We start from the raw sequence: 24,584 nt of genomic DNA on the forward strand, positions 1-24,584 counted from the left end.
CTATCGCCCTTCTCTTCATTAAACTACACATACCCAATTCCAGCAACCGTTCCCTATATGTTTTAGCCTCCAGTCCCCCAGTCATCTTTGTTGCTCTTCTCTGTACTCTTTCTAGAGTCTCAACATCTTTTTTACATCGTGGTGACCAAAACTGGATGCAGTATTCCAAGTGTGGCCTTACCAAGGCATTGTAAAGTGGTATTAGTACTTCACATGATCTTGATTCTATCCCTCTGTTAATGTAGCCTAGCACTGTGTTGGCTTTTTTGGCAGCTGCAGCACACTGCTGGTTCATATTCTAGGCTTCTTCTAGAATATGCAGCACTTATGGACTGGTAAATTGTTTCACAGAATATTAACAAGTTTCAAAACATTTGAATTGATTAATAATGTATGAATGTTGCACTTGAGGTTACTTTTCCTTTTACAACCACATTTTCTTTATTATTTTAGATATGGACATAGTTATGAAATTTTTTGTGTTGCTTGCAATAATGCAAGCACTGTGATAGCCTCTGCGTGTAAGGTAAGGAAATACTTTTAAACAATAGCTTTGAAATTCACATCCAACGTGATAAATATCTCATTGTTCACTGTGTTAGATGGTTTTAGGGACAACAGAAGAATCCTATTATGTTTTAGTAGTCTAATTCTGTGACCTCCATGTTATATAATGCATATAATGTATACAACACGCGCACACACAAGTATACATACATACATACATACATACATACATACATACATATATACACACATATATATATATATATATACACACATATATATATATACACACATACACACACACATACACACACACACATTATATATATATATATATATATATATATATATATATATATATATATATATATATATATATATATATATATATATATATATATATATATATATATATATATATATATATATATATATATATATATATATATATATATATATATATATATATATATATATATATATATATATATATATATATATATTCAATACTAAGAATTCCTCAAGTCTAAAAGCAGTAGCCCTTGAATGTTAATGTTCTCAACAGTTAAGAATGGGCAGCCCTGGATAATTGATTTCATGTTGTGACATTATTCACTTTTTCAGAAAATAGTGAAAATAAGAAGCCACAGCTGTGATACATTTTTTTAAAAACTCATGTGATAAAAATGCTAAATAAAAATATTTCACAGAGGATTTCAGTTATATCAGTTGTATAGAGCGCACATGGCAAAAAGAGCCTTGGTGGAGCAGTGGGCTAATGCCTCCTTAAGTAACACCAGCTGCCTGCAATTAGTGCAGGTTCGAGTCCCACCAGGCTCAAGGTTGACTCAGCCTTCCATCCTTCTGAGGTAGGTAAAATGAGGATCCAGATTGTTGGGGGCAATAAGCTGACTTTGTAATAATGCCGCTTCGGGGGGGAGGCGAAAGCCCTAATAAGCAGGCATATACATAGAATGAAGGCTATTGCTAAGCACATTGATTTGTGCTTCTTAGATTGTAAGCCGCCCTGAGTCTTCGGGGAAGGGCAGGATATAAATGGGATTAAAAAAATAAAATGGAAAGATTTTCAAAATCCAAGGCAGACCTGACAGTTTTGATGCAAATGGTATTCTGTCCCAGGATAGAAAGAGCATAAATCACTTGTAGGGTTTTGTTGTTTGCTCATACTAGTACAATTAGTTCTTAATTAGGAAAGTGTGTGCCTTTAAAATGTGTATTATTCCAGTCTTAGTACTTCTGCTTCAAAATGTACCTTACAAATTAATCAGCTGGTTACAAGGATACAAGGGAGAAAAATGGTTAATCAGACTATTGGGATGGAAAAGCAAATGATATGCCAGAAGTATTTTTGTTTACAACAGAGTACAAATGTAATGAACAAGTAAACAAAGAAATGTGTCTGGGCACATCTAAGGAACAATGGGCCAGATGACACATTAAATAGCAGAGTACTTCACAGACAAAAAAACATTTGCATTAACTCAGAGTGAAAAGCCATCTTGAAAGAATCATAAGAAGTGCCAGAGGTCATGTCTAATTGTGTTATCTGGGAAGAATTTAAACCTGTTGATCCGGAAAAAAAATGGAGATGTTTTGGGAGATGAGTAGTGCCATTATATAGAGAAAATAAGAAAATGATCTTGACAGAGAGATACACAAACCATTGCCTAAGTAAAATGGAGTGAGAGATTTTTAAGCTCCAAACAATGAGATAATATTTGGAAGTAATTCAGGGAGACAATTTCCATATTTCCCTGTAGTATAAGAAGGGAGATGGACATACAGCATAATCAGAGTTGCAAGTTTCTGTTGTTATAGACCAAGGGTGTCAAACTTGTAACGTCACGTCACGTGTCGCAATGTATCGCGATTTTTCCCCATTGCCAGAGTTGTGGGCGCATTTTTGGCATGATGCATCCGGCCCGTGGGCCAACAGTTTCACACCCCTGTTATGGACACTCAGTAAAAGTAATTTTAGCCTCTCTGTGGACTTGATTTCCTGGCTTCGTCTACTTGGTGAGGCTAACACTGTGGGTTTCAATTCCCACCTGGGTTTGTATGGATTCCCATACAAATGTGGTTCTACTGTAATTCCTCATCATGAGAGGGGGATGTGCCTTATTATTGCCTAATACTAATTATATTGGAAAACTATTACCCAGTTTCACAATTCCACTTATCAGCAAAGGTTATTGGGAAGGAGGTGGCCATCTCCGAAGGGCTCTGGAATGAAAGTATTATCTGGATCCCTTTAATTTAGTTTTCAGGCATGGGCATGGGAAGGAAATTGCATTGGTTGCTGTCATGGATGATCTGTGATGAGGCTTAGAGAGGGGGGATGCACCTCTACTAATCCTACTAAATTTTTCACCATTTGTTTGATGCTAGCAACTGCAGTATCGTTCTGGATCTGTATGAGATTTACAAAGTAGGAGCACTATTCTTTCATTATACCATCTTTCCGATGGGTTTTTCCTATCTGTGTCCATGACAGAAGAAAAATGGAACCTTTTGGCACTCCCAAGATCGAAAATATCACGACTTGACCCTTTCACCTTATTTAACATCTGCATGAAATCATTTAGATGTTTGATATCAGAATCATTATGCATCTCTAACCCAGATGCTATGTGGTAAAAGCGTTTCTCAGATCTTGCTTATGTCTGGATGGGAAAAGGTTTAAGTTTCAACCCCTGCACGGATTGGCTATGGATTCCAAAACTGACTCTATAAAACAATGTCAGCTTTAGTTCTGAACGGGATTGTGCTCCCTTGAAAAGAACACACAGTCTGAGGCTAGTTCTAGACTCTGATCAGCTGTGAGAACAAGTGCTAGAATAGCAATAGCACTTAGACTTACATGCCACTTCACGGTGCTTTACAGCTCTCTTTAAGCAGTTTGCAGGGTCAGCATATTGGCCCCAACAATCTGGGTCCTCAATTTACCGTCCTTGGAAGGATGAAAAGCCGAGTCAACCTTGAGCTGGTGAGATTCGAACTGCTGGCACCTGGGAGTCAGCCGAAATAGCCTGCAGTACTGCATTCTAACCACTGTGCCATCATGACTCTTCATAGAAGCTGTCATTAGCAGTTTTTCATGGAAGTTTTAGCTGTGCACCAGCGCAACCATCTCAAGAGTAGAAGGGGCTGGTTATGCCCTTGTCATCTCACAGGTGGACACTGTAATGTGTTTATGGAGGAGGCTTCCTCATGAACTGCAACAAGAGAGGCTTGGAAAGTCAACAGAATGTAGGAACTCCTGTAGACGTAAGAATCCCACACTATTTTTTATTTTTATTTTTTAATATTCAGGAAGCTTTTTAAAGCATGGCCTTTTCAATGCATTTTTGAGGATAGGGATGAGTGGGTAGAAATACTTGAGTATGCGATGAATTTCTGCTGTTTGATGACACACAATACTTTGATCTTATTGCAGTGCTTTTTTTGTAAAAGAAAAAGGTGCCGGAACTCACACATGTCATACAACCCACCTTGCCTACCTTACAAGGTTCCATCCAAAAAAAGGTGCCGGAACTCTGTTCTGGGCGTTCTATGACAAAAAAAGCCCTGGGTATGGGCGCCATTTCTCCCCCCCCCCCCAAATTATTATGTTGTTGGATATCCATATGTGTTCTTACCTATAAACCACTTAGAGGCAAATATTTGAAGAGGCATACAACATTTATAATAATAAACATTCATTTCCATAAAATAGTTTAAAGAAAACAAAAACGTATAGGTAGGATTCTTGCCAAGAGAATGTTTTTTAGATATAAGAAGATGGGTTGTCCCTCTTTAACCTTTAACCGCTATAGTACAGTAATCTTACACAACCTGAGGCCCAGGAGGTTGTTGGCCTACAACTCCCATCAACTCCAGTTGAGGCTCCTTCTTGATGGGAGTTACGATTAAGTATCCTTAGAGAGTTCTAGTTCTGGTGTGGCCTCAGGTCCTTTTTCAAGATGGTGTCTGCTTGTTTTCAGTACCGCCTTTTTTTGTTTTACAGGCTTCTAAAAAAGAATATGCAGCCATTATTTTGTGGAGCACCACAACTTGGAAACAATTGCAGAGCTTAGCTTTCCACAATCTGACAGTGACACAGATGTCTTTTTCCCCAAATGATAAATTCTTGCTAGCAGTTTCAAGAGATAGGAATTGGTCACTTTGGAAATCTAATCATATTAATCCAACAGAATCAGGTAAGATTGCTGGTTGAAAATTGATGCAGCTTTTTAAACTGTTTAAAGAAAAGGGGTCTAAACCTTTTTTTTTTTAAAAAAAAACCCCAATGCATTTTAGTTCCTTACTCAGATTTTTCTGTGAGTGGTATCCCTAAAAAATTGAGGACCGAGATGTATAAAATGTTGAACGGCTGTTTTAATTTGGCTTCAAAACTTTGAAGTAGTTCTGTTCTTCCATTTCTAAAAGTGAAACAATTGCTTTGCTTTGAGAGCCCATCCAGCAGTTCCAGTATCTGGAAAAACTTTCTGTGTAATGTAGTAGCTGCGATAATACATCCCCATATCCGGTGTATGTGTGTGTGTGTGTGTGTGTGTGTGTGTGTGTGTGTGTGTGTTGGTTTGAAGTGTTTGCTCTCATTGATATTAATGCATGGGAAAATAAATAGGCAGAAATATTAATTCGATTTCTGCAAATCCAAAGCCTTCCTTAATATGTTGGAATCAGCATCAGAAATTGGGTTTCATGCAAAAGTATGCTGGATCCAGTGACGGTTGAGAGTTTTGTTTAACACATCGCATTTGCGTCCGTCAAAAAAAGGCGCCATCGTGGGGGTGGGTAAGGTTTTTGTGAAAATCTCTGACCATATCAACTGACATCCACTCTGCAGAGGGAGTTAACTGGAGGAACGGCAGTGGCTTGCAACAAGGAAGAACTCTTGCAAGAGTGGAAGAAAGATTTACCAGCACTGCACATCCAGCTGAAAGCAGGGAGAAGGGAGAGAGGGGCTGCTATTGTTATCTCAGTCCAGTAGTTGCATTGGGAAAAAGAGTGCCTGAAGCATCTTGTAGTTTAAAAGAAGCCGAGTTAAAGCAAGATTTTTTTTTCTCTCTTCAAGTTGATAAATGAGAGTGGCTGTCTCATTTGAACAGTCTGCTCCAGGCACCTGATGGATTCTGTTGGGTTCCAAAAGGAACTAGGGGGTTGTTCCTGGAGTTCTGGTACAGAACTTACTCATCACTTGAAATGAGTGGGTGTTTTTTTTTTGTTTTTTCCCCCTAGTGCTTGGAGACTATGGGAGTCTGACTAGGGGAGAATGGGCTTCAGCTTAACCAGACAGAGGGACTGTGGGTTTTACGCTCCCTCTCCCTCTCTGCCTGGGGATGCACTTCCCTAATCAGAGTTGGTGTGTAAGTTGGGATTTCTCCTGGATGCACGGTGCCTGCTTGAAGGGCAGGTGGCCGCTGTAGCAGGTGGGGGATTTGTGCAGATTGGTCTTGTCCACCCATTCTTGGACCAGGATAGTTGGCTCGTGGCGACCTGCCTTATTGTTGTTGTTAGCTGCGAAGTCGTGTCCGACCCATCGCGCCCCTATGGACAACGTTCCTCCAGGCCTTCCCAGCATTAGGCTCTTCTCCAGTGAGTCCTTCCTTCTCATTAGGTGGCCAAAGTATTTGAGTTTTACTTTCAGGATCTGGCCTTCTAAAGAGCAGTCAGGGTTGATCTCCTCTAGGACTGACCGGTTTGATCACCTTGCAGTCCAAGGGACTCGCAGGAGTCTTCTCCAGCACCATAGTTCAAAGGCCTCAATTCTTTGGCACTCAGCCTTTTTTATGGTCCAGCTTTCACTGCCATACTTTGCAACTGGGAAGACCATAGCCTTGACTATACGCACTTTTGTTGACAGGGTGATGTCTCTGCTTTTTAGTGTGCTGTCTAGATTTGCCATGGCTTTCCTCCCCAGAAGCAAGTGTCTTTTAATTTCTTGGCTACAGTCCCCATCTGCGGTGATCTTGGAGCCCAGGAAAATAAAATCTGTCACTACCTCCATTTCTTCCCCATCTATTTGCCAGGAATTGAGAGGGCCGGACCTGCCTTAGTGACCTCTTATTTGAATGACTGTTAGGCGCTCTGCATGGCTGCTTCTAAAGAGCATTTGAAAGCTGCAGCTAGTCCAGAATGGGCAGTTTTTGTTTCTTTTGATATGCTTCTGTAGCAACCATGGTTCCCCAAGCTGCACTAGATCTCACTAGGCTTCTACGCCCAATCGAGAATACTGGTTACTACCTACCGTATATTGACCTTACAGGCATAGGATCAGGCTGTTTGCCTGTCCCTCATTCCTTTTGCCCATCCCGCCAATTCTAGCAGGGAGGGCGGGCTCTGAATACCTTCCACCTAATACAGTATTGTAGTGCCTGCTTGTTAGACCCTAGAATTTTGCCTTCTCTGTTGCTGCACGTTATAAAGTGCTCCCTCTCCTATATATTTTTTTCCCCTTCTCAAAGCAACCACTCTGTGAAGGAGGCTGGGTCGAAAGAGTGAGCAGCTCAAAGTTGCCCATTGAACTTCTTTGACGATGAGTCTCCCTGTTTCTTCGGTCCTGGGCTGTTTTAGAGAGTATTGGTGTCACCGGATTTGAGAATTTCTGCTTTAAAATGTTGCATTTTGCATTACCGGGTGAAATCAGTTCTGGCAATAGTTTGACTATTAAATGACACCCCTGGAAACCTAGGATATTTTTATGTTGATGATATCATTATGATGGTGAGCGATTGCTAAACGTAACGGCAACTTTATTGACCCCACTAGTGACACAGCTGCCACTTCATTCAGATGGTGTCTTGATACTTGCTAAGGTAACATACATAATGAATCACTTGATTTCTGAGCAGAATGTCTATATAAAAGAGTTGGGTTCCAGAAGCGTAACCCTGAAACGTTAACTGCTTTAAAGGGAAGACAGAAAATTGTAGATAAATGTGCTGAAAGAACTGAATATATTGAGCGCTGCTTGGCAGAATTGAATGATTCTTTCATGGATCTGTAGAGTGTCTTCCAGAACAATAGCGCTCCTAAAGACGACTGTCTTGTTTTGAGACTAGTAGAGATGAGGACAGGCAGAGCAAGAATACAAAGCAAAAGAACACGCTGGCAATCAGAGCAGAATACAAAACCTGGCTAAGGCTATCCACCAAGCTCAAAGGAACAGTGAGGCATAACGTAGCATCTCCAGTCTGAAAAGCAGGGGCAGAGTTGGTATGAGGGTCAAAAGCCAGAGGCTGAGTATGAGAGTATGGCTGTATTAGAGGCGGATAGAAGAACACTAGTTGTTCTGAGTTGTGAGTTCATACATTTTCTAAGACCACGCCAATGCGCTTAACAGGCTTCCAAACAGGTGGTCCTCCCCTAAAATATGGAATAAATTCCTGCTACATGCGCTCCCAGGTTTGGCTTATACTCACTCACTCATACACTCACAGCCTTGGTCAACAACCACCATCAAAATCACTTTCAACCAAGCACTGAGGCACAGTTGGTTCTTTGGAATGCATAGAGACCCAGTGAATTTAAAGTAACAGCAAAACTACTGTTTACAATGTACATCTTTCTCACGTGTCTTTCTCACATGTGCACACACCTATTCATCTACTATGCTTACCCATGTCCTTCTCAGCTAGGCTGACAGGCACTACTACTCAGAGGGATGGAAGCTGTCAGTCTGGATCCAAGGATGACTCATACAGGGGAGGGGGTCTTCAGGACCCTCTTTATCTCCCAAAGTCCTTGTTTGCTTTGTCAGCTACTCTTGCCTTCCTGAATTACAAGTTTGGTAGCTATTGATGGGATTTTGGGAAGGAGAGGGTTTGCATGTGCTCAGGCCCAACTATTTTTGTCTGGTTCAGGTGACATTTTTTTTCCTTGGTTTCTTTAACAACTTGGTTCCTTCTTAACTAATTCCCCTAAGGCAGGCACGTCAAACTCGCGACGTCATGTGACGTCACACGACATATCGCAACTTTTCCCCCATTGCTGGCAATGGGGTGGATATTTTTTTAGCTGCTGCCAAGCTTTATTTTTCTAGGGTACATAATCCAGGATGCATAATCTGCATCAACACCTGGAAGCCTCTACATCATTGCAAAGGGAGGTGTCTTCCATCTGAAGCGCAGGAGAGGATGGGAGGGCACCCCAACTTTAGATCTCTGATAACCTCTCCATTATGTTTGAGGCGATGTGATTTTCTGGAAAGGTGTCTGTCTGTCTGTCTGTCTGTCTGTCTGTCTGTCTGTCTGTCTGTCTGTTTGTTTGTTTATTTATTTATTTAATATACTGCCCTATTCCCGTAGGACTCAGGGCGGTTTACAAGGCAATTAAAACATAAAATACAAAAATTAAAATCAGTTAAAACAGTTAATTAAATTTAAGCCCTAAAAATTAAAATCTAAAATCCAATTAAAAATTAAAAACTCCTCAGTCTGGGCCAGACAGCTCGAAGAGCCAGGTTTTCAGGTCCCGGCGAAATGAACGAAGGTCGGGGGCCATCCTAAGTTCCGTGGGTAGTTGGTTCCATAGGGCTGGCGCAGCCACAGAGAACGCCCTCCCCCTGGGAATAACCCGCCGGCATTCTTTAACCGGCGGTACCCTGAGAAGGCCCTCCCTGTGGGAGCGCACAGGACGATGGGAGGTTGATGCCGGCAGCAGGTGTTCCCTTAGATAGTCCGGAGCCAAGGCATTTAGGGCTTTATAGGTCATCACCAGCACCTTGAATTTTACTGCAACAGGAAAGTGTATTTCTTTGTTGCTCTGTCATTACAGAACCAGCTTTCAGCCTCTTTGCAGCCACAGGAAAGAACACTGCTGTGCATAGTCGTATCATTTGGACCTGTGATTGGACTCCGGATAGCAATTATTTTATTACTGGAAGCAGAGACAAAAAGGTAACGCATTTCAAAGGCTGCCTTTTGGTTGTTTTTCCCTCTAGTTTTATTTTAAAATCCCGATCATGTTCTTCACGTAAGCATGTAAGAATTGCTGAGAGTGAACAACCTGGAACGCATTTTATTTTCTCCTAACCTAATTGCCCCAGGAAATCCTCAAAATCATTTTTACAAGGCAAAATGGATAATATGTAAGTCAGCGCTTGGGCTGTAAATAGTTTAAAACCTTATAGATACAGCTTTTGTTTTTGAGCAGGTTTGAAATTATAGTGACATTTGGTTTTGAAGAAGCCACCCCAATTTTAAATAAATTGTAAATGAAGTAAACTATAGTCAGACACTGCTTGCTTTCTGCGACTGTGTCCTTTGGCTGTCTTTCATTCCTTTTAATTATTTAAACAAATATCCGCAGGTAATCACGTTGAGCTGTAACAACAATTTTTTTTAGAAAGACCTAAGGTTTAGGATTGGCTGAGATTTCTTCTTAGGTGTGATTGACTTTTCTTTGATTTTTAATTAGTGGCTAAGCCTATTTTAGGGCTTATGCTGAGAAACAGCAGGCTATTGCTCCACTGAATTTGCTCCCAGTCAGAAAAAGCCCCAGACCCCACAAAACTGGGCTGTAAGCCCTCCTCATTGGATATTCTTGCCCACAAAAACTTATGCCGTAGTATGTTTGGTTGACTTTCTTGATACCACTGGACAATTGACAAAAGATTGACAAATTCTGACTTAGTGTGCTAAAAGGCTGTTAATTGTAGTTACTATTGATTCCCCTTTCTTCATTTTCTCTGCCAAAAAAAAAAATGAGGTAGGGTGGAGCATTTGCTTTCCTGCTAGTCTTTTGAGAAACGTGTAATGTGTCAGATGTTTAGCACAAAGGTGGTGAAAAGTTTGTCTAAGTGGGTGAAGAGGGGCTATGCTTGAAATATGCAAGTGGATTTATGAAACTCGGCATTATATAGATAAATAGAAAGACGTCTGTTCAACATTTGCTTTCAATATTGAATTATACCAATGACTCATGTATGATGTTTTTGTATAACCTGTTGATGTACTGTATGTGAATTATTAGTTTATTTTAACTGCCATCACTGTTGCTGTTGATATAGAATCATCCTATTTAATTCAAAGACCTGGTTGAGTAACAACACTGAGCATGTACTTCATGTACTTTGAGGAGTCACCATTGGTGGGCTCATGCAAACCCCTCTCTCTTTTAAGGAAGACAGTTACTTCTTCTCAATATGCTTTATGATTGTGGTGGTGGTGTATGCAGGTGTGTATGTGTATATGCACGTGCTTTGTAACGTCCCATTTTCAACGTGACTGATTTTTGTACTTCAATCAGGCCGTGATCTGGGGTAAATGTTTAGCAGAGGAGAATAAAGATAAGGATTTGGGCCTGATCCAGCCTTGTTCACCAGTCCTGGAAGTTGGTGGTTCAGTGACTGCAATTAGTGCTAGTCATACACTTGCTTCTGATGGGAGGTATGTATTTTTTGTATTCTTGAGATTTCCCTACACGTTAAGTCAGAATATTCCATATTGGTCAGCTTCCTAAGATAAAGCAAGAAATCTTCACCAATTTGCAGCATGCTTTAGAGTTTAATTAGCTTACTGTGCTTTCTCAGGTCATAATGGTTGAATGGCATATAATCTCTTTTTAACCTTAAGCCTTATAGGAAGAGGAAGTGGCTAACATAAGTTGGGAGGGAGGAAGCTTAATGCCATTTAGATGTAATACTACATATATAAGGACAAGGCCATCATGATTATAACTCTATACAAATATTTATGTACATACCTCTATAGGGTTTGAGGACTTTCCCCCTTTCACTAAAAATAATCCATAAATAGATGCAGGCTTTTCTTTAGAAGAGGCTGGATAACAGTCATGTTTCTCTCGATTTAATTTCACGGGGCCTTTGATCTTATATTAAAAGCCTTTTGGGATAAATCCAAACCTCTCACGGCTCCGTGTCCCTGTCTTGACAACTAACTGCTGACAAATGACAATCGAGGGTAGCAAAAAGAGACTGTAAAAAAAGGAAAAGCATCTGAAAAATGGGTGGTCCCACCCATCATTCCCTTCTTATCCCTGAGATAATGTAGACTTTAACAGAAAAAGATTGCCCACACCTGTCTTAGGGTGACCAATTAATAATTTGATTAGCTATGTAATAATTTCTGCATCCTCTGCCATTTATCTGGGTTAAGGTTTAACAAAATACCATTTTTGGATAGAGGCTCATTGGGGCAGCTAAACTACATCTTCCTCAATATTTATTAAAGATAATGCATGGTCAAAGATGATGTTGTATTTGACAAGCAATACACTGAAAATGACCAAAGACCGAACGTGATAATGACACATAACTCATTTTGTTGTCAAGAAAAACAGATTGACAGTGGTCATCCTTCTTACACTGCTCCTAACCTTTTCTCTTTCTCCTAGTTTTTTTTTTGAAGTTTGCAGATTGTCAGGGATGCTTTACCTAATTATCTATTCATATAAAAATGGATATCTTAGCAAAGTTTATCTGTGTTTAATCGGGTATATCTGCAGTATTTGCAATAGGATGTACATTAATGTATGGCAAGGAAGGCATATATGTGTGTAACATACTGTCTTTCTTACAAGTCCAGTTTGAGTCTCTATAGCAGGGCTTTTCAACCAGTGATACGGGTACCACTTGTGGTACATTGGCACCTAGCAGGTGGTATGTGACCATCCTAGAAAAGTAGTAGCGGGGGAGGGGAATGAGCTGAACCGGTGGCAGCACCGCACAAGCCTGAGCGAGAGATGGCTGGGGCTGCAGGGCTGTCAGGGCTCAGCGGAAGCGCCAGGATCAGCGCTTCTTTGCGGCTGTCAGGGCTCAGCGGAAGCGCCAGGATCAGCACCAGGCTCCAGCTGGAGCTTGGCGCTGATCCTGGCGCTTCTGCTGAGCCCAGAAGAAGCGCCGATCAGCTGGAATGTTGCAGCATCTCCAGGATCTTGTGATTTACATTCAGATGCTTGGCAACTGATTCATATTTATGATGTCACAGTGTCCCAGGGTCATGTGAAGTGACCAAAACCTGCTGTAACCACCCAGCAGATGGGGGGGGCGAATAAAAACCAAACACCCCACCCCACCCCCGCTGCCAATCCTCAACAGAAATGCTCACAGCAATGAAAACCTCGGACAGGAGGAAGAGCGCCGCAGGGCGGGCAGGCAGGTGTGTTGCTCGGGTGTGGCTTGGGGGGCACTTTTTTCAATACCATTGTGACTTCGAACAGTCACTAAGTGAACTGTTGTAAGTCGAGGACTACCTGTACTTCCTCACTTTTTTCCTTTTTTTTTTTTTGGTCATCAAGTTTTTGACATCTTGCTAGGCAACTGGTGGTACTCGGATGTTGCCATATCCTAAAAGTGGTAGAGTGGGTGAAAAGGTTGAAAAGCCCTGCTCTATAGGATTTGAAAACTCATCAAGAATAAATAACCTGCTTCCTGTGAATACTAATGTGCCACTGGAAGCTTTCCTTGACCTCCATCACTGTCCCTGGCACAAAGAGCTCCAACATAATTTTTTTCCCCAGCATGTCTAAAATTATGGTTAACTACAGCCAGAATTTTGCTTAAAAGCTGTCCTCCTGCACAGAAAAAGATAAAAGATCATTTGAGGTGATAGAACAGGGGTCCCCAACCCCGGTCCGTGGACCGGTACCAGGCCGCGGCACGCCAGCAACCGGGCCGCACAAAGAAGCAAAGCCCATCCGCAGGATGCAGTCAGCACACAAAACCACACACCCTCCGGTCCGCGGAAAAACCTCTCCCCACGTAACCGGTCCCTGGTGCCCAAAATGTTGGGGACCTCTGTGATAGAGGACATTTCAGAAGACATGAATGTTGGTGGAAAACAAGTTTGCCTTTTGTCAATGTTCTTCTTCTTTGGCTGACTATAATAGTTGTCTGTGGATGTGCAAGCTAACCTGCCATAGTCCCATGGAGCAAAGTTGCCTACTATGCAGAGAAGCAGAAGTTTCTTTGGTAGTCTCTCTTAGGTCTCATAGTTTGGGCATGCTTTCTTGAGAAGAGGTGATTAAAATGTGGGACATCTTTCAAAATTTAAGTATACTATATGTGACAGAGGCAAAATACTTGCTTTAACACCTGACACACCTATTTCTTTTCTGTAGCTTCATAATTGCCATTGGGACAGAATGTGGGAAGATTCATTTGTACAAATGGAAGCCAGGCAATAAAAAGTTTCCATTTTCCGATTGGTGCAAGTGTGTTGAGACAGATTACAGGTGAGCGACTACATTTGTCTTACGTTTGTAAGTAGCATAAGCAGACTTTATTGGTTTCCAGGATGTAGATTAAATTAGAACAGGGAAGCACCCTGAAATCTTCTGGAAATTTGTATTTCAGTTACCATAATCTCTTGGCACTGTCCGTGTTGACTACCAGTAATGGGATTTGGGCTGGAATATTCCAAGGGCATCAGATCACTTATTTTTCAATGAGAAAGTTAATGTATGTGGGGGGGAAATGCAAATATGTAACAATGTCTATGGAGATTCTTAGTCATTCAGGTCATGGCTGTCCCAAAGGTGCTTTTTCACGAGGCAACTGGACTTTCTTTTTTCTCTTTGAAGACGTTTCGCTTCTCATCCAAGAAGCTTCTTCAGCTCTTGAAAGAGAAAAAAGAAAGTCCAGTTGCCTCATGAAAAAGTACCTTTGGGACAGATATATAACAAATATTCACAATGTTCTTAGTGCCATGGAATTGATAACCAGAGCATCTACTGAATTATTTTGTAGAATGATTTGAAATATTGTGTGTTTGTATAAGACAGGGGTGTCAAACTCAATTTCATTGAGGGCCGCATCAGCATTGCGGTTGCCCTCAGGGGGCCGGGTGGGTGTGGCCTGGGTGGGCGTGGCCTACTGGGTGGGCGTGGCCTACTGGGTGGGCGTGGCCTACTGGGTGGGCGTGGCTAGAGTGCGTATGGCCTACTGGGTGGGCATGGCCAGCTCTACATCATTGGCATCAAGGGTGCCTATGGGGGCCTGGGCAGGAGTGGGACAGATCTGAGGGTCTCTGGCAGGAGGAGGGTCTCTGGGCCAGGGCCAAGGCAGTGGGGGGCCGTTCCCTCACTGTTTCCAGGATGGCTTCGCGGGCCACATGAAACCACTTCGCGGGCCGGATCTGGCCCCTGGGCCTTGTGTTTGACATGTCTGGTATAAGATGAATTCTCCACCCACTGCAGCCCTTCTGTGCCCTCCCAAGGCCTCTGTGAAAGATTGGGGTCCCTGAGAAGGCTTTGAGGACAGGGTAAGGAGTTGAAGCGGGAGAAGGTCATCAGGACAAATAATGGATTAATGTGGCTTGTGTCAAGCAAGCCAAAGTTGGATATAGTCTTCTTAATCTCCTCTTCCAAGTCAGTGTTGTCCTATTCGTTCTTGCTTTTCCTCCTCGTTGTCAGATTTGTTCAGGAGCACTTTGACTTCAGGAGGAAAGGGCCAGTAGCAGAATATGTAGGGATGTGATTCCACACAACAGACCGAATGTCAGAATCCATTTATATCACATTCATAAATGTATGTTTAAAACATTATTCCCCCCCCCCCGTACGGATTCTGCCATCTCCCGAGGAAGGAGGAGCATACAGTATGTGGATTCAGCCTGCCTTAGATTATTTCAAAGACCAAGGAAACCTTTTGAACTAGGGGGATCAAAAGGGAGGGGGAGAGGAAGAAGGCAATAACCATAAAGATTCAAAGTTCCTTTTTTTCCCCCCACGAAAGGGTTGACACGAAGTAGAAGGATGGGGGCTGACCAAATGGGGTTGAGGGAAGGGGGATTGAACCGGGTACCCTTTATAAAATTTCAATTTGTAAAACAATACTAAGTCCTGTCTTGTATTCCCACAACCAAGCATGTCCTAGTAAAGATTCCTTTTGGACTAGAACTGAGTCCAAGAGTTTTTGTCTTCCTAAGACGTGGTTTGGGGTGGGTCCTGACACTGAATGTGTTCATGTCTGGGTCCCTGTATGGCTGCTCTTGGCCCTTTCCCATTCATGTTTTAAGTACCATTTCCTTGAACGGCATATCAAGCTCACCTAGAATCCTTTGCCTTTTGTCTGTGGTCTTTTCCCCCCATTTATATTCTCCTTAACATTTTTTAAAAAACAGCTATCTTATTTAGTGGTAATATCGGTAATGTAGTGTAAAAGTGTAATTTTGTTCAGGTTTAGATCAAGTAAATGTTGGCCCCATGGTACTATTGGACTGAGTTTTGGCCGTGTGATAATGTGATGAAGGTAAAGTTGATCAAAATTATACAGTAATATTTCACAGCTTGGTAATGATAGTAATCTCTGCACCCAGACTTTATGATAGAGGCGCTTGCAACTGTAACCGATTTTTGGGAATTCATCTGCCCGACTTCATCTGCCCATATATTTATCCTGAGTAAGGAGAGAGAGCTTGAGTAGTGCAGCATGGGAAAGAGAGACAGGTTTTCTTTTGTTGTTTTTTTCCCCTACCAAGCGGGCTATCTTCCCAGATTCCCACACAGCAGTTGAAGACTGCAGCAGTCGTTTTCCCAGGTGTGCTTCTCAGCCCTGGAAAAGGGCAAAGAGAGAATTAATAACACACTCGTTCTTTATATAGCACTGTAGGGAATTCAGAGTGCCTCGTGTTACGTTATCTCATTGTAATCCTTTCAGCTATCCTGTAAAATAGGTCAGTATCCTTTCCACATGATTCTTGCATTACAGATGGTGGGCAGAGAGAGAAGAAGGAGAGCAAGAAACTAGCGTTAGATCCCCCAACAGAAGATGGCAGAATCTGGAGGCTTCTTGAATTGTGGCCCCTGCTCTGAGTTAACTTCATTAATCTGCACCAAATGCAGGAGATTCTGGCTCACGTCCTGGCTTTTATGTATTCACAGTTCTTTTAATCCGTAGGTGTTTTTTTTTGAAGTCCCACCTTTCTTTGAGTTAGTAATCAGGATTTCTGTTCAGTTTCTTGAAACTTCAGATTAAAAATAGGTCTAGATTGGGTTTGGCTCTTACGCTCATTTTAAGTTATGTGCCTTTTGAGCTCTGGGTTGTAACTGGAACTGTATAGTAGGGCTGTAAAAGCCTGGTGAGACTTTAAATGTTTGAATTTCTCAGTATGCCATTAACATTTTCATTCATTTAAGTGGGCCCAAATGGCTTACTTGGTGTACCAGAACATCTGTTCCCCTTGTTCCTCCTTCAAGTTGTTTGCCTAGTTTCACGTACATACCATATACTGAGTCCATTTGGGCACCTTCAAGCAATATAAAATAATAACAATCCCAATAATTATTATTATAAAAATACAATAATAAATACTCCACACTGTAATAGCTAGATTTTGTATAGTTTGGTTGGCACAATGTGAATTCTCTACGTAAATACCAAGTCTAATTTACCGCATCAGTATTGCATTCTGTAATAGTGCAGAGTTCCAGGTTTTTAATTCTAGCTACCTAATTCTGGGATATATTTAGCTACCCCTAGACAAGACTGAACTAAGTTTAATACTTATTTTTAATTGGTTTTCTTTGAGGGAGTTCATATCTGTGAAGAATTTCTGAATAAAATTATTGGTTATTTCTTTCATACCGGTTTCTGGTTATTGTTATTTTTATTGTCCAACTTCGTCTCATGATCTTTTAGCCATTGGGAGAATCCCTAAAAAGCTGCGGTGTGTAGACCCCCTCCAGATTTTTATCATTATTTGTAGTGGCATTTGGTTGCATTGCATGGGGTCAGCTTGCCTTCGGGGCACAATTTGGATTATTTTTTAAAAAAAAATACATTTAAAAGCAGTGGTTTAAGAGCAAGATAAAATCTACAGGCTTTTACAGCCATAAAATCTATAGACCTAATGGAAAACGTGATCAATGAAAACCATGGGGGAAAGCAAAAGATAACCTCTGAATCAGGAAAGAAAGAGCACACAAGCCTGCAAGGGAACTCCTGACCATGATTTAGCATTGCATCTGAATCAAGCACTCACTTCAAGCTGCTTATAGTCTTGACTCTTTTTTTTTTTGAAATTTCCAGTATGATTCTTAGCCTCCTGGCTAGCAGTATCTTTCTTAATATTGATGCTTGACCTGAAATTGCAGTGAAAATAAGATTCAAGCTGCTTGAATTATTAATGGGATGAAGTGAAGAAATGTCACTTGCACTGATAATAGCTCTGGCATCTTTAATGCCTACAGGCAGTGACAAGTTTAGTTTTTCCATTCTGGCAGTGCGGCAAAGGAACACTCTAATTAGATAAATGCTGATGTTTTGAATTGACAAAGTCCAGCTGAGTTTGACATTTGGTGATTATGAGAGATGAGTTGAGTTTCTTTCTACTAATAGCTTCTGTCTTTGTTGCAGCCAAAGCCATACCCTTGCTGTCAAACGACTGCAGTGGAGAAAGCGTGTGGGCAGAGCGGGGCAGGACACAGCCGAGAGCAGCAAGTGGCTGCAGCTGGTGAGCTGCGGGGCAGATCACTGTGTGAAAATCTTCAACATCAATCGGCACAGACTTTAAATGATGGCTTTGAGGCAGACATGCTCCACTTGCCTATCAGCCATTTCCTGAACTGGTTTTCTTAAAAGAAGCGAACGTCGGATGCCCAGCTCTTAGACCAATGCAATCTGACACAAGTATAAACTGGACATACATTGAAGCAGTTTGAAAAATAATATATGGGTCATAGAAGGTCCCTCTGAGCTGAATCCACTGTAATCCTCAGACACCTAGAACAGATATCAAACTGGAGAAAGAGATTGCTGTTTCTTGCTTCCCTCTCATTTGTAAAAACACAGTTTGTATTTCTGCTTAAACTTGCAGGATGGCTGTTTTCACAGAGTGCAGAGACTCCATTTCGAAGTCCATTTTTGTGTCTTCCAGAATGGTTGATGGGTGGTTGCACTAAAGACCCTTGTTTTGCAGCATGCAGACTAGGGATATTTGGGGGGTGGCGGTTAGGGGAAATTGCGGAGTGGAGGAAGGCAACATTTGCAACATTTAGAAGGGAGAAAAAGCAGGAGAATAAACACTGGTTCCTCCAAAGAAATCAGAAATGATCCACACATGTAAGGAAGAGCAAGCAAGTATGACACTGCACAGAGGTGCCCATGGATGAAGATCCTTGGTTGCTGCTATTGGTGGTGGTGCTGGTGGCACAAATTTTTGATACCGTAAATGTCCTTAAAGATTGAGCAGTCGGGAAAAGGAAGCGAGAAAGAAGAACAAATGAGGTAATAATAGGAACAAATGAGAGATACAGATAAAACTGATGTGCCTGGAAAGAATTGACCAGAGGGTCGACCTGACTGGAACTGGTACGGCAGGAACTTGAGTTGAAAGAAGAAGCAAGCACTGCAGAGGACTCTCTGCCGGTGACTCTTGTGATGGCCATCTACGGCTGCTCTGAAAGACAGGCTGAGAAGGCCAACATGAGGAAAGTTGCAACTCTCTGTAGAAGAGGAGGGAAGGGCAGGAATAAGCTCTTGCCTTAAATCAGAATATGGGTCCTCCTTCATCAAAGGACCATGGTGGGACTAGGGTACTGAAGGGGGAAATCTTTGAGAGTGTACATTGGATAAAGACATCTCTCTCTCTCTCTCTCTCTCTCTGTGTGTGTGTATTTGTGTGTTAGATGAATGTAATAGCAACTGGTTAACACAAGGGGGATATTGAATGGAAGCTCCCATTATGGGAGGTTCTGGGAAGCCTCAGAGTATGTGGATGCTGAGGAGCAAATTCCCACAGTGCCAGTTAGAGGGAGATAAGATTGGGGTGGGGGGCATCCTGGTAGTCACAGCAGTGACAGCTCATATTTGTGTAATTTTTTTTGGATTTTTGTTTCCCTTTAATTCTTTGTTAGCAATCAAAAAAATTTATATATATATATATATGTATGTATGTATGTATGTATGTATGTATGTATGTATGTATGTATGTTAAATGTTTGTTAAGCATTCAGAGTACACTTGCTTAGTCCCAGACATGGGACAAATCTTATTTCCTGTTTCAGCCTAGCCCAAGGCCATCCACAGGCAGTAGCCACAGCAGTGGCAGCTCATATTTGTGTAAATTTTTTTTTGGCTTGCTAACAAAGAATAAAGGGAGACCGATATGATCATTTCAAACTTATTTGTTCTCATCAGTCAGCCATACCCTTCTGAGATTCGAACCTGGGCCGACTGCGTCTTAAGCAGTTGTTTTAAGATTTGTCCCATGTCTGGGACTAAGCAAGTGTATTCTGAATGCTTAACAAACATTTAACACATATCTTCCTTGCTTCTCAGCTGAGAGAGAGAAAGAGAGAGAGAGAGAGAGAGAGAGAGAGAGTGAGAGAGAGAGAGAGAGAGAGAGAGAGAGAGAGAGAGAGAGAGAGAGAGAGAGAGAGAGAGCGCCTGTGGCCTAGGTTAAAACAACTGCTTAAGATGCAGTCTGCCCAGGTTCGAATCTCAGAAGGGTATGGCTGACTGATGAGAACAAATAAGTTTGAAATGATCATATCGGTCTCCCTTTATTCTTTGTTAGCAAGCCAAAAAAAAAAATTACACACACACACATACACACACACACACACATATATACACACACGTGCGGTGGCTCAGTGGGTTAGGACGCTGAGCTTGTCGATCAGAAGGTCTGCAGTTTGGCGGGTCGAATCCCGAATGCCGCATAACAGAGCGCCTGTTACTCGTCCCAGCTTCTGCCAACCTAGCAGTTCGAAAGCACATAAAAATGCAAGTAGAAAAATAGGGACCACTACGGTGGGAAGGTAACAGTGTTCTGTGCGCCTTTGGCGTCTAGTCATGCCGGCCACATGACCACAGAGACGTCCTCGGACAAGCGCTGGCTCTTCGGCCTGGAAACGGAGATGAGCACCGGCCCCTAGAGTTGGAAACAACTAGCATGTGTGTGTGTGTATATGTGTGTCTGGGTTTTCGCGGGTGTTCGTATGTGGATCTTTGGTTATTCATCAGAACACACCCACCATTCAAAACACACTCCCACCCAATCAGAACACACTTAAACTCCCACCCAATCAGAGCACACCTCCACCCACTGGCAGTTTAAACAAGAGGAACAAACAGCCACATGCTTCTCCCAGAAGAAGGAAGCAGAAGCCACCAGCCTGATGATGACGGATGGGATTCCATCGAAACGTCGCTCCTACACCTTTAGTTCTACGCGGGGAAAAACCCGAATAACCAAAGATCCATATATATATATATATATATATATATATATATATATATATATATATATATATATATATATATATATATATATATATATATATATATATATATATATATATATATATATATATATATATATATATATATATATATAATATGTGTGTGTGTGTGTATGCATGTATGTATATGTAGTGAAAGAGAGAGAGAGAGAAATCTCCCTTCATAGTTTTCTTTAAAAAAGCAGCATTTGATTCAAAGTAAATTCCCAGGGGCCTGGAGGAAAGAATTCAGTTGTTCTGAGATTTCTCTTCCTGGGGTAGATGGCACTTTGTAAATGCTTGAGTAATTCTTACTTTTAAAAAAAAATGCCTGCATTCATCACCAGCGTTAGTTATGGATGGTGTCCGATGCTAGACTGGCTTAGGATGCCAAGTATCTCAGTTTTGTCTCCATCATGGAAGAAAGCAGCTAGTAATGTCTTTCTTGCCAACACTTGACTGCATGATTCTGGAGTCAGAGAGGATTTAGCTACCTTTCTATTACACTGTTGGCACTTTGTCCTTCTTAAGGAAAATGAGCCTAGTCTGTGTTTAATTGGAAAGCCATGCTGAAATGTGTTGAATTTGTTAATCGTAAAAAGGGCATCTAATTTGATGTCAATGTACAGTGTAGAATAAGTACTGCAGTAGGAATTCAGTCTAAATTAACTTTATTTAGACTGCAGAAAACATGGCTCTTTGCTGGGCATTTTCTGCGTAGAGCTGAAAATTTGATGAGCTTCAGTACTTTTCCTTGGCATACCTGTTTCACTATTATTTCTATTGCAAGCAAAGATACATTTAAGAATGCTCTCATATCAGACCAGAGGGATAAACTACTCACTGATAGAATATATTTTTATTTTTTTTCCTGTTCAAACCCCAGGATCTCTAGTTAAATCTTTTCATGCAGAGACCCTGGAGGCTTACAGTCAATCAAATAGATAGCACCTTGCCAGAATTATTAAGGTGTTATTCTCTGCCAGGTTCTTTTATTAAACTGATTATAAAACAACACTCAATTTTTATTGTGCTTCAAAAAGGAATAGAAGCAGGAGTGGCATATCATAGCCAATATGTCAGACAATTAATGTGCTTCAAGCTCTTTGATTTTTGTGCAGTACTGTTTTACAAACCATTGACTTGTTCAATTTTTATTTAGGATCACTATTCCTATTTATTCAATCTTTCTAGTTTCCAGCTATAATATGTGATTAAGCAAATGGCTCTTTCCAGTTCAGGACTTGCAAGTGATATCTATTAAAACCATAAAATGCTGAAGGAGATTGGATAATACATAGTGTTTAAGTCAGTACTGGAGAAAATGATCAGTTGTCTTTTCCAAGAATCAATTCTGTTGTACAGGAGCATTTTGTAGTCTATATATAATTTAAGAGTCGATTTGTGTATAATTTGACTTTACTTTTTTTCCAGAAATTGGCTTGATTCTCAACTAGACACTAGAGCTCAGATTAAACCTTTCCCAATAATGACTTAATGTTGCATTAACTGAACTAAACCATGTCCATCTCCAAATCCCCTGCTAATTGTTGCTGACTGTAAGGGGCGGTGCTCATCTCTGTTTCTTTCTTGTTCAAAGTGGTGATCTAAATATGAATAGTGTTTACATCAAGTTCATAAATTGGTGAGATTAAGAGTTTCTTATATGTAGTCGTCATAGAAAAAAAACATATTTTAAAAAGCCACGTGCAAGGAAGCGGCAAAAATCTATTTATGAAATGGAGATGGATATTGAAGCATCGCCTGCAAGCAGCTTTGAAAGGAAGCATTTTTAGTCTTCACTGATGTCACAACCAACGACTGAAATCGTATATGAGCCTTCTTTAAATAGCCCCTTCTTTCATCTTATATTGGAAAATTGAAATGTTGAATACGTAGCAGTGAATGTTATTAGAACTTCATGTGAATCTTACTGATATTTAAAGGGAATGTGACTGAACAGGTAATACCAAAGCTTGTTATTTCTTTTATATATATAAAAAAGCATTCAATATGTGAAAAAGTAATTCTCCCTTTGTTCAATCAAGCCAACTGAAGCGACAAGTAGGACCTGTTGTATTAGTATTTTACTAAAAAGTGTAGATTTGTACATGTATCCCCTCTCTTGCGGGTGCTCTGTTTGTTTCCAATCTGCTTCCAAGTCCAATTCAATGTGCTGGTTGTTATCTTTAAATCCTACATGGTTTAGATCCAGGTTATTTGAAGGACTGTTTTTTCCATTACATCTACCCAACCCACCAGAGAGGAGAGGTAGGCTATATTACCCCCGCCCCATTAAGGCACTCTAACAAATGCTGTCTTCTGCCAACCTAGCAGTTCGAAAGCACGTAAAAATGCAAGTAGAAAAATAGGGACCACTACGGTGGGAAGGTAACAGCGTTCCATGCGCCTTTGGCGTCTAGTCATGCCGGCCACATGACCACGGAGACATCCTCGGACAAGTGCTGGCTCTTCGGCTTTGAAACAGAGATGAGCACTGGCCCCTAGAGTCGGAAACAACTAGCACACATGTGCGGGGGAACCTTTACCTTTACCTTTACCAAATGCTGTGATGGAAGCCCTTTGGGCTTTGGAGGTCAAAAATTCAGAAAACATCTCGTCTCTGATGGCTTGTCATGAAACACTTCAACCAAGACAAGGCCTCTCTGGATTTCCTCTCTGTGTGGAAGTTGCTCTCATGAGGCCTCAGGAGCCTTTGAAAATCAACTGAGAACGCTTGTGTGATTTTCGGATGCCTCAGAAGCTGCACAAGAGCAAGGCCTTTTTTGTGCAACATCCAGAGGGTCTGGAGGCCTGACATGTCACCAAAAGTGACATGTCACCAAAAGTGACATGCTGTTGTCACCTGTCATAGGTTTGCTATCACCGATCTAATGGGACCAAGAAGGGCTTTCTTCAGTCGTGATTCCTTCCCTGTGGAACATTATCCCCACAGAAGTAAGACTGGCCCTCACTTGATACCCTTTTAAAAGGCTCTGAAGATAGTTTTGTCCTTGGGTTTGGGGACCCCAAGGTGATATAGACTACATCAAGTGGCTGGTCTGTTGTCCCGGGGAGTTTATTGGGTTTTGTGTTTGGGGTTTTATTTCTGTAAGCCACCTGGAATCACCGTGAGTTGAGTGACCATATGCATTTTCTTAATAAATAAATAATTTGGGCTAGCCCTGCCCTGAATAAATCTCACAGATGTTATCTCCATCATCAAACCAAGTCTACAGTATTTCACATCCCTCCTTAAATTTTTTGACATCATTGGGACCTATTAAGATGGAAAAAGATTACAAAGCCAGTTCTGATTTGAAATGAAAATTTGGGGCAATACAGGTAGTCCTCACTTAAAGACTGCCCTGTTTAGAACCATTCAAAGTTAAATTTGCTCTGAAAAAGTAACATTACAACCAATCCTCATACTTAACAACCATTGCAGCATCCGTATTAAAATGTGGGCATTTTGCAACCAACAGGTGTTTATGACTATTGCTGTGTCCCAGTTGTATGATCACCATTTAAACACTTCACAGCCAGCTTCCAACAGAGCCAATGGAGATGTTGGCAGTAAAATTCCCAGTCATGGTCATGTAAGGTGTCGCCTAATGACCGCAGTAACAACAGCAGTAAATTGATATAGTTACATTTGGCATGGTCATGTGATGTTTCACAAGATTGGTGGAAACAAAACACTGCTTTTCACAGTAAAAACTTCATGTCAATTGTCAAATACAGGCATTGTTGTCTCATGGTTTTGACTGCTTTGTTGAATCAGGATCTGGCTAACCAAGAGAGAGTGATAATTAAGTATTTAGTTGCAGATATTGCAACTACACATGGTGAAAGTTGAATCTTGAGGT

General features: G+C 41.2%; 1 protein-coding gene across 1 annotated transcript in view; it reads left to right on the forward strand.

The window, feature by feature from the left end:
- The window catches only part of ELP2 (elongator acetyltransferase complex subunit 2), a gene marked incomplete at its 5' end in the record, with an annotated part of 60,375 nt that extends 42,057 nt beyond the window's left edge, over positions 1–18,318 (forward strand). The window contains 6 exons of the mRNA XM_081322769.1: positions 454–526; positions 4,535–4,727; positions 9,307–9,428; positions 10,780–10,919; positions 13,612–13,725; positions 17,849–18,318. Of these exons, the coding sequence (XP_081178895.1) occupies positions 454–526; positions 4,535–4,727; positions 9,307–9,428; positions 10,780–10,919; positions 13,612–13,725; positions 17,849–18,005 (799 nt within the window). The 3' untranslated portion in view covers positions 18,006–18,318. The remainder of the gene's footprint in view (positions 1–453; positions 527–4,534; positions 4,728–9,306; positions 9,429–10,779; positions 10,920–13,611; positions 13,726–17,848) is intronic.
- Between the last annotated feature and the right edge of the window lie 6,266 nt (positions 18,319–24,584).

The sequence above is a fragment of the Vipera berus genome (genome assembly GCF_964194415.1).
Source record: "Vipera berus genome assembly, chromosome: 3".
NCBI classification, from domain to species: Eukaryota; Metazoa; Chordata; class Lepidosauria; order Squamata; family Viperidae; genus Vipera; species Vipera berus.